This window comes from Convolutriloba macropyga, chromosome 9 (assembly GCF_964194025.1).
Source record: "Convolutriloba macropyga chromosome 9, txConMacr16.3, whole genome shotgun sequence".
Lineage (NCBI taxonomy): Eukaryota > Metazoa > Xenacoelomorpha > Acoela > Convolutidae > Convolutriloba > Convolutriloba macropyga.
The window spans coordinates 21,896,614-21,907,856 of NC_134476.1; the positions used below are offsets into that span (position 1 = coordinate 21,896,614).

At 38.3% G+C, this 11,243-nt stretch overlaps 1 protein-coding gene across 1 annotated transcript in view; it reads right to left on the reverse strand.

Moving 5' to 3' along the window:
- Positions 1 to 467: 467 nt before the first annotated feature.
- Positions 468 to 11,243, reverse strand: part of LOC142346154 (sodium/hydrogen exchanger 2-like) — a 36,310-nt gene continuing 25,534 nt past the window's right edge. The window contains exons 5-7 of the mRNA XM_075398663.1: positions 4,931 to 5,018; positions 1,839 to 2,225; positions 468 to 1,351 (exon numbers count right to left, since the gene is read on the reverse strand). Coding sequence (XP_075254778.1) covers positions 468 to 1,351; positions 1,839 to 2,225; positions 4,931 to 5,018 — 1,359 coding nt within the window. The remainder of the gene's footprint in view (positions 1,352 to 1,838; positions 2,226 to 4,930; positions 5,019 to 11,243) is intronic.

Sequence of the window (11,243 nt, forward strand, 5' to 3'; positions counted from 1 at the left end):
ATAAGATCGGTCGAATAAGGCTTCGAACATAGATTCGGGCTTGCTACCGTCGCCGTTTGGAATTTGGTCGGTGTCTCGAAAAACCACTCGTTCGCAGTCGGCGGAAACTTCTCCCCCTTTTGCAGCAGTGACCGTTGCTTGATGTTCTTTCAGCATAATGCCCTGATATGCTTTCATTATAACACCATGCTTGGACTCTATTTTGTTTTGAAGGATCTTAAAGCCGAAATGTGTCATTTAGCCGCTGTATCGTACAGCCGAAATTGAAAAAAAAAATACATCGGATTTATAATATTACTGTTCATAAATTCAGAGCCGTTACGCTGCATTGTTTTTAAAATTTAAATTTTACCGCTACTTTAAAATTTAAATTTTGTTGCTGCTACTATATAAAATTTAAACTTAAGCTCGAGAACTCAATAGAAGTCTTCATTCGTTTTCGGCTCTCTGATATGGCGGCTAAATGGTCATCGCTCCGTCTTGATCATGTATTCATCAATTTGTTCAATCTTGCTCCGAATTATATTTGACCCCATTTGACCCAAAATGACCTCTACGCCTTCTAATACGTGATCGAGTAAGTTTCCGTTCAGCTCTTCATTGATAGTTTGATCTTGAACAATTAATGTCTCAATCTTGAGCCATTTGACGAATGGCTTCATTGTAATACCTTGAACAAAAACCGTAAAAAATATAACAACAATCGTGGTTGTGACAAATAAACTCTTCAGCTTATGAGGAACCTGATTTTCGGTTATCAGGATAACTAGGGAAAAGCAAACTGCCCCTCGCAAACCTCCGTAACCCATTATAAACTGCTCTTCGTAATCAATAATCCGAAGTCGCTTCCTATTGGCTAAACCAGTCAAAACTGCCACGCTTAGAAACCGAAATAGCAAACAGCAAATAACCGAAAGCACTATAAAACCGAAGTCGACTTCGTGTGTGTCGGATATGGTTTCAATTCCGAGAAATAAAAAGATGATGCAATCGCAAACCGAAGCTAACATCTTGCAGAAATTGACAACGGTAGTTTCCGAATCATTTGAAATATTCGCGAATGAATAATGCGCTTGCAAAACTCCACATGCAATAATTGCGATAATTCCAGAAAACTCAAATAATTCGGCTGTTAGATATGAAGCATAAGCGAGGAATAAAACCGCTAAGGGTTCAACAACTCTCACGTGGGTTGTTATTCTAGTTAGTAAAGCAGTTATAATTCCGTAAATTAACCCGACGAAAACGCCCCCAAGACTGACAATGAAGAACGATGTTATGCCTTTTAGGATTTCGACGAAAGAGATGTCGTCCATCTCTGTAAAAGCAGCCATCATTCGATATAAGACCACTGAAACATCAAAAAACTGTGTCAGTGAGCCGAGTGTCGCAGTAGACATGAAGTCAACAACCGTTATAAATTTCTCGATCCGTTTTTTGTTTTCCTATTTGACTAGCCACGCACCGTTACGGATCGAAAAAAAAAATTCCAACAAGTTTTTCTAAAGCAAAATTGTTTTGAACGAGTCCCAATCTCGCACAAAAATTATTGACAAAGATATTTGCAATTGTTGGATGAATTTACGAGAGAATTATAGGTAATAGACTATGAATATCTTCTGATATTCTGGAAAAAGAAAAGGCTATCTTGTAAGATTCTGACGGAAAAATAGTTATCCTGAACGATTCTGACAGAAATCTGAGAGATAACCATTTGATTTCGATCCAGGAATGCTGATCAAATGGATAAATAATAATTATAATTAAAAACTGGAAAGCCGTTCTAAGAAAACTGGAACAAATTTAGAACGTGCGGTTTCTATTAAGCATTTACTCACCTGTGACAGCATCGTTGAGCAAACTTTCGCCAAACACCAAGAAGTACAAAACAGGATTCACTCCGATCTCTGCAAATATCGCTAAAACAGCCACGGGGTCCACAGCCGAAATCAACGCCGAGAACAGAAACGACCGAGACAAAGTCAGTTCAGCGAAAACTTCAGCTGAAAACAACCCGAGTTGACTCATTCCAAAGAGAACAGTTCCGATTGTGAAGCAATTCATAATAGTGCCCAAAACTGCGTACAGTAGAATTGTGCCCAAGTTCTCGTAAACTGCCCTGTCGTGAAGGGAAAATGCAGACTCGAGCATTATGGGGGGTAGCAGATATAGGAAAAATGTTGGGGGTGTAAACTCGAGATGGAGCTCGTATTGTGTCAGGAAAACTACAGAAAAAGGGCTGAGCTGTTTCATTCCATCTTCTGATATTGTACGTTTCACTCTTTTGAACTTCGTTATCAAATTGAGATTTCCATATGAAACGGGGCTGAGAAAATTTTTTCTTAATTTTTAGCTTCAGATCTAAAACCGCAATGAAGTACTTCGATTTCTAACAAAGCATTTATTATTGGTTTTTGTTGGATTTTCAGTTTTGTAAATTTGATTGTGTCTTTAAAATATTTTTCAAAAAAGGGACTTGTGTAAAACAAGTTGAGGATGCCATCTTTAGTCAAACTTTAATAACCCACTCAAATTTTCTTTTTAAAAAATATCCAATTTTGGGGTTCTTGATAAAGAATAGCATAAAATTTACAGTTAATATTGATGAAAAGGGAAATGATTAGGAGACGTCAAGTGTGAAGCGAAGGATGCAATGCAGCATTGGTTTATGTTATGGTTTTTCTTTTTAAAAATTCTTCAAAGTTTACGTAGATACCCGGAGGTTGATGGTCGAGCAAATCAGTGCTGAATCAGTCTAAATACAGCCTTGATGGCAAGTTTTCTGTTCATGTCACATATTACACTGGATAGTCTTGATTTTTGAGTAATATTTACTGCATGAAAAATAATATGTTCAGCTTAACTCCCACCAGCAATCTTTGCTTTATAAACGATTCAAAATTCTGCGTGGGTGCTTGTAACGTTTAATTTGCGTAGCAAGTCGTAACGTCTAAACTATAAGGGTTTTGGGATGATTGCCTACAAACATTAGTATAAAAAGTGTGTATAGTACTATAAAAAATACCAGTTATAAACCACAAATGAATGATATTATTCTGCTCAGACTTAAAATTGGGATATGACTAATTTTCAGACAATGCAGGATAAATTTAGTATGGGCACACTCTATGACCTCAAAGTAATCATGATGACAAAAAATGCTCATGAAGAAAGCTAAATTATTCTGGAGATACAATGTTCCAGAACTGAACAAAGTTTTCACTCTTTGAATCTACTGGTTCACTAAGAGTGACTCAAGTGTTGATGGGCTGAATTTTGCTTGAAGCAAAACTGTAGCAGAAAAGTACCTAAATAATTTTAAAAACGCAAGTGATGTAAGTCATCATGATAACTGCAGTGGGGCAATGGAATGTTCTGAGCGAGATAAAATTTCACATACAGTTTTTTTTGTTCGTTTGCTCAACGCCAGCTTTTGTTTTTTGTTTTCTATCTTATTGCGTTGATGGTCTTAGCAGAAAGTTACCTGCAATTTCATGTCCAGTTGTTTTCTGCTGTAAAATCTCCATTTTGTGTTTACCCTCTAAAAGGTGATTTTTATAACAATTACGGAACTTATATCATTTACCGCACATCATTTTCTGCCTTTGTTTAACTGAAAAACATGCACATGGTTTTAATGAATTGATCCAATGTCGATTGTGTAAAGGGACCGAAAGTGAAATGCAATAGAGTTATTTAATTTTTTCAAAGCAGATCTCGATTGATCTTACAACTGCGTCGGATACCTCATCAACACATTACTTTTACTCAATGTGATAACAACTTGTTTCAGTGTTTCTTACTAAAAATTTTCCTTTAATAGCTCTGTATTGCCTGATGCGTACTTAGAGATTTCTAAATCTTAGAGTTGCTGTTGATGTGATGAACTCGTTCGAAATACGCTGTATAGTTATACGGAACTGATTATGTCATCATATCACTCTTTTAGCCTTGGTTTCGTAGAGCTGAAATCCTCTTATTCAAAAATATTAATTGACAGCTCGATAATTGTTTAATTCCCTGTGCTGAATTTTGTTCAAAAAAGTTAAATTCAATTTTTTGCAGTGCAATCGATTTTTTTTATTTGTATTCAAAGTATGCTTGAATAAATTTTTTATTCAGCAAAATTTTCAGAAATTAAGAAACCTTGATTATGAAGACTGACTGTCAAAGCCACCAGTAACGAACACTTGCTCATTTTTTAGTTTAAGTTGTCCTTAGTTCTTCTCTTCACTTAGTGCATTTTTTTAAAGTCAAAATTAAAAAAATGGCTTAACAACTTTTGATCTCTCTTTGGTGTCGGCATGTTATATTTCACATTCTTTCAATTGATTGATTTGATGTAATTTGCTAAAATTATACGAGACAAGACAAGACAAATTATTTTCTGTTTTAAGCTCGAACTTTAATTTACAGAAACTGATTTTTTTTTTGTTTTGGCTTGTTTTTTGCGAACAATTACGTCCTTGAAATGATTTTCTGGTTTTTAATGTTTTTTCAAATTCGATGTGAGGATGTTTAGATTTTTTCTGTTTAGTAATATTTCTAAAGATTCCCCCCCCCCCTAAAAATGGTGTCCAACCTCCGCCAGGAAAATTATTTTAACTGTAGATAAGTTCCACACTGGATAATATATTTTTAAAAGCTTTCAAATTTCTCTTTGCTCAATTTTTAAGTTTGCTGCTTAAAAATGCTATCAAAGGGAAGAAAATTTGAAAGCGATTTAAAACTGCTACTAGAGTATGTTTTTCGCTTTTTTCGTAATTATTATTTTCCTACGATTCTGCAACGCATAGTTTTCTATATTTAATCACATCTACTTGAATTGGAAATGATATGAGATCGTCGTTGCAATATATTCGGAACTGTAGCCACATAGACACATGAGCGCCGTTGTTTTGTGTAATAAATTGAGTGAAACAGTTCTAGCCCAGGGTGCCAACAAGCAGACCGATTATGATTAGAAGACAGGACTCAGGAATCACCCGAGCCAGAACGCCAGTATGGTGAAAAGCCACCTAAATGAAAGCAAAGAACCCGGGTCAACTTTCATAACAAAAATTCGTGGAAGTAATACTAAGTAATTAAAAAATCTTGGTTATGATCCTTGAACAAACACATTTTGTGTGAAATCTTAATAGTTATTCAACGTTTTTAAAAATCAAAATCTGTAGAACATAATAAATTGTCATGAGTGGATACTTTAAGTTGGATAATTTAGGTCAAGTTATTTAAGTGAAGTTAGGTATTTGAGTTTAGCTTTCTGTTATTGAGGGTTATTGTTTCGGAGGCGCCAGAGACGAGAGTTGAGTGATATCTCTTAAACAAACAAATTGATGAACAAATGCATATTGAGCTGTCGTATATTTTGATTAATTAGCAAAGTTGTATTTCAGCATCAGGCCAAAGTCCAAATGAGGGATTTAAATTTAGAAGAAAACTTGAGAGCAAAAATTTGAAGCGAACTAGATTCTTTGAACAGAATTGGAAATTCAATTTGAAGTAAAATGTGCTATTTTGAAGTGACAGAAATAAGGGGGGTAGCAGAACTTGGTGCCCTACAACTATGAGGGTTATATTAAGCGGACGCTTATGAAATTTTAATGTCAGGTACACCCAATGATCCTCTCAGGCTGATATAGCTTTTGGGCCAATCCGACTACCCAACCCCGAGCTATTAACACCGGAAGTGGGGTGATTTGAAGGTTTTCGATATTTTAAGTGGAAATATGAACTTTTAAGTAAGAAATAACTTTATTAACCAGTCGAAACTAGGTTTACGTGTGAATTAATGTACTGAGTGATCATGGGAAGGGTTTAGGAAGTTGTGGGAGAAATTTATTAGCATTTTAAAATAAGAATAGGCAGTTTTCACTAAAAATAGTTAACACTGAAATTGAAATAGCAATTTCTCAAAAAGTTGAAATCGGATTGACCTGAAAATTGGGGGATAGACTAATTTGGGTACGGGGAATCCGATTTTGAGGTCGGATTTGACCCCACACCAACCTGCACGGAACTAGCGCACGCCCGTGCTGCGGAACGTAAAATTTGAATTGCTCGTGGAGTATTGGTAGTAGCCCTATGATTTTTGGAGGGTTAGTGTAATTTTTCAAGGGCTTTCTAATGGTGCTATTTTTAACTTCCAAGTGCGACCGGAAGTCGGTGCTTCGGGACGACCCGAGTGCCGAAAACCGGGAATTGGCCTTTTTGAGCGGCCGAATGACTTTGAAATAGTTTTAATATGATAACCTGAGATAGTTAGTGACAAAAAATAACCACCCCGGTCAATTTTGACGAACTCGGATTTTTCGGGTTTCGGCACCCACGACTCGTTAAAAATTTTTAAATTGCAAACGACTCACAACGGCTAATCCGTTGGTCATGAAACTTGGCAGGCAAGTTGGTGGCACCCTATAGTTACTAGAAAACTTTACCCGGAGACGTTTTGACCACTACTTCGCAAGTTATTAAGTTTTGAAATTTGGGGTCATCCGGGAGGTCGATGAAAAGTGTGCGCGGTCATTGCTCGTGTTCTATTAGTAGTTAGGTCATAAAAATTGGTGGGTAAGTGTAACTATGGAAGGACTTCCCGCGCCAATAGTTATTTTTACCAAGTTGACCCTTCATCTTCGACTATTGACCTCTAATTGACCTCTAGAGGTCAATTTTTTGGGTTTTTGGGAAATTTTGGTTTTTGACTAATTTTTGTATGGGGAATTGCACGGAATACCGGGAAAAGCATACCAATCCATTATTTTAGCTTTAGTGAGCGTGAATTAGCGATATATTTACCCATGGAGACCGATAGTCTTTGAATCACAAAAGCGACAAAATTGACTTGGTGCCAAATTTGTGTGCGCAAATAAGGGCGGTAAGGACCGCGGACTTTGACGTTAGTCTGTTTGTTTAGTGAAGGGAACTCCTTCTGCGGATGTATCAATCTGTCAGAATGACTTACGGTGTTTACTTAAGTTCCAAGAGTGTATTTAGAGATAAAGCGGAGTGGGTTTGTTTACACAAGAGTCCAAAAGTCGTGTACTTAAGATAAGAAGAAAATTGAACAATGGTTGCTAGCAGTTGAATGACAGTGCATAATTCGCTATTGGTTTGTTTGCATAGCAAACAAAGCCCTCCTACGGAATGTGACAGATTGCAAGTGTAAGTTGCAATGTTTACTTAAGAGATTAAAGTTTGTTTGCTTAAGATAAGAGCGTATTGGTTGAGTATAAATTGAAGTGACACAGAGAGAGAGAGAGAGAGAGAGAGACAGATTTTGGAGTTTTTGGGAGAACTTCAGAAGTTTGGATTCGCACAAGCGAGAGATAGTAGTTGGTTTAGTGGGACTAAACTGTAAAAGATAGTGTGAAAAGCAGGGAAGAGATTGAGAGTGAGATTGAACTCTGGAAGTTTGTAGTTGCTACACCAGTTGGGATACTGTGAGTTGTTTTGATTTATTTCATTTGGGAAGTGAACCACGGATATTGGTATTATTATTGTAATTACTATTATAAATTGTCTTGAATTTGTCTTTTCCTTTGATGTGCAAGTAATTCTCTTACCTTTGTTATCCATATAACTAGAATTGATATTACGAGCCCCATTGTGAATTAACTTATTTCAAGGCAATCTAATTTGCAACAGCTTACAAGAGTGGAAGAGGGGAAAACGCAGAGTAACAAAGTAACGCTTGCTTCACCAATTCAAAACCTTTGGTTTATTTTATTTGATCGATCTTCTGGGCGACAAATCCCCCTCATTGTTAGCCTAGTTAGAAATACAGAAGACGACATTGGCGCTCCTGGGTGGGCTTCGTTTCTTTGTTACTTTTTGCTGTGGATTATTTGCCGATTAATTCGAGAGAGTGCGTCAGAGAAAGTGCTGAGAGCACACCGATAGTTGACTTACATTTGCAATTTGGGTTACCGATAGTTTGATTATGTTTGGTTATCAGTTGGTGAAGCGTTTTCCTTCACCAGGCTACGAAATTTGGGAAGATTGGCGCGAACATTATTTGAGCACTGGCTTGAAGTTGGGATGGACGGAAGAAGAGATGATGAAGTGGTTGCCTACAAAATTGTGTGGGTGGGCCTTGAATGCAGTAAGTGATTTACCCAGAGGTTATTGGCGGTCGACTCCAGCGAAGCAAGCATGGACACTGACAGAGACGCTGTATCAGTTTGACATTCGATTGTCTGACAATCCACTTTTTTACGAGCAAAGCTACAATTTGTTTATTAGAGGGAAAGCTGGAAATAGGACGGAAGTCACTGAAACCAGTGATACTGTGGATCAGAGAACGCGACAGCAGTGTTCTCAAAGGCAGGTGGTTGATACAAGAAGTAGCCTTGGCATTTCTTTAGTTGATCAATCTGGCAGAAGTTTTGAAGGGTTTGGCATTGGGTCCAGCTGTGGTTTGTTAAGAAGAGGAGCTTTCGGTAAAGATTTGTCTGGAGAAGTGGAAGATATGAGCATTGTTGAGAGTGGTAGTAGAATAAGAAATCCAGGTGACGGCGATAAAGTGCAAACTGGACCTGAGGTAGAGTTTACGGAGGAAGTTTTTGGTCAAATAAATCAGAAAATTTATGGAGCAGCGCTAAGCGAAAATGAAAACTGTGGCTTCAGAAAAATTCCGACAGAAGACAAAATCATTGAGCGCAGTGTTGAGTCTTGTGGACCAGATGAGCATCATGCCATGAAAACGGATTGTGTACTGTCACCAGAGTCTGAGGAGATGAGCGATGAACAGTCGGATGACGACAATTTGTTTGAAGATGCTTCGGATGTAGTGGAACTTGACATCGACGATGCGAGAAGCGAGACAGGTTTTGCCGCGAGTTTGAACTCAGTAGCATGCGACAACGTAACTGCATTAGCGATCAGTTTTGGTGGTGGTGTCAAAGCTAGCAGAAACGATATGCTGGGAGCCTGGGCCTTGATGGAGTTAAAGACAGGAGCTTTGGACCAGCAGTTCTGCAATACCGCACACGTGGCTGATGAGATACAAATGTGTACAACTGAGTGCACTGTGGATACTTTGGAGAATAGCACAAGTTCAGGAGGAACTGATCAGCAGTTAGTGTCTGAAACACAGAAGGGCCAAAACGATAAGGCAGCAGGTGACCGAAGTAGCTTCGCACAGTTGGGAAAGGAGCTAGAGAAATGGGTGCAATCGCAATTGGGTGAAAGTCAGCTTAATAGTAGTGTTTTGGTCGAACCAACGGATGAGCATCAAGGGGACAGTGTTGGAGTTGACGGAACATGGAAATTTGATCAGAAGTCAATGGCTACAGTGTTGCAGAGATGGGTTCATGATGATCAACAGCCTAGGAGGGAGGACTCTAGACGGTTTTCGATGGAAGTTGAGCAAAAAGTGGAGAGAAGAATTGTATCGCGATTTCCGGAGATTGCAAGGCTGTTGCTGGAAAACCGAGCATTGAGCCGGAAGGAGAGGTGGAGCCGTTTGGAAGCATCAGGACAGCAGTCATGGCTGGATTACAGGAGAAATTGCACCTACAGTGGACGAAGAGGTGGACATCCATTCAAGCGTCAGAGGAAGAAGGTTTTCATGTACAGGTGCACGAGTGTATGATTAGAGTGATTTTGGGATTCCCAGGGAAAATGCTTGTCAGAGGCAATAGAGTTTGATCAAAAATCAATGTTGATGAATTGGGTAGAATATGTTGAAATGTGGAAATGCGAAAATGTTCTCAAATCTGATTCAATCAACCGCTATTCAAAATTTGGTGCAGTTAGTTTATATTAAACCGGAGCTAAGGCGAAGTGGTTCACTTCACTAGGTCAGCTCTTGTTAAAGTACGTACGAGTAAGTTATTTGGGTCACAGGATAACGGCTTACAATTATTCGGGAGAATAATAGTCTAGGAGGGAGGAGTGTAGAACATAATAAATTGTCATGAGTGGATACTTTAAGTTGGATAATTTAGGTCAAGTTATTTAAGTGAAGTTAGGTATTTGAGTTTAGCTTTCTGTTATTGAGGGTTATTGTTTCGGAGGCGCCAGAGACGAGAGTTGAGTGATATCTCTTAAACAAACAAATTGATGAACAAATGCATATTGAGCTGTCGTATATTTTGATTAATTAGCAAAGTTGTATTTCAGCATCAGGCCAAAGTCCAAATGAGGGATTTAAATTTAGAAGAAAACTTGAGAGCAAAAATTTGAAGCGAACTAGATTCTTTGAACAGAATTGGAAATTCAATTTGAAGTAAAATGTGCTATTTTGAAGTGACAGAAATAAGGGGGGTAGCAGAACTTGGTGCCCTACAACTATGAGGGTTATATTAAGCGGACGCTTATGAAATTTTAATGTCAGGTACACCCAATGATCCTCTCAGGCTGATATAGCTTTTGGGCCAATCCGACTACCCAACCCCGAGCTATTAACACCGGAAGTGGGGTGATTTGAAGGTTTTCGATATTTTAAGTGGAAATATGAACTTTTAAGTAAGAAATAACTTTATTAACCAGTCGAAACTAGGTTTACGTGTGAATTAATGTACTGAGTGATCATGGGAAGGGTTTAGGAAGTTGTGGGAGAAATTTATTAGCTTTTTAAAATAAGAATAGGCAGTTTTCACTAAAAATAGTTAACACTGAAATTGAAATAGCAATTTCTCAAAAAGTTGAAATCGGATTGACCTGAAAATTGGGGGATAGACTAATTTGGGTACGGGGAATCCGATTTTAAGGTCGGATTTGACCCCACACCAACCTGCACGGAACTAGCGCACGCCCGTGCTGCGGAACGTAAAATTTGAATTGCTCGTGGAGTATTGGTAGTAGCCCTATGATTTTTGGAGGGTTAGTGTAATTTTTCAAGGGCTTTCTAATGGTGCTATTTTTAACTTCCAAGTGCGACCGGAAGTCGGTGCTTCGGGACGACCCGAGTGCCGAAAACCGGGAATTGGCCTTTTTGAGCGGCCGAATGACTTTGAAATAGTTTTAATATGATAACCTGAGATAGTTAGTGACAAAAAATAACCACCCCGGTCAATTTTGACGAACTCGGATTTTTCGGGTTTCGGCACCCACGACTCGTTAAAAATTTTTAAATTGCAAACGACTCACAACGGCTAATCCGTTGGTCATGAAACTTGGCAGGCAAGTTGGTGGCACCCTATAGTTACTAGAAAACTTTACCCGGAGACGTTTTGACCACTACTTCGCAAGTTATTAAGTTTTGAAATTTGGGGTCATCCGGGAGGTCGATGAAAAGTGTG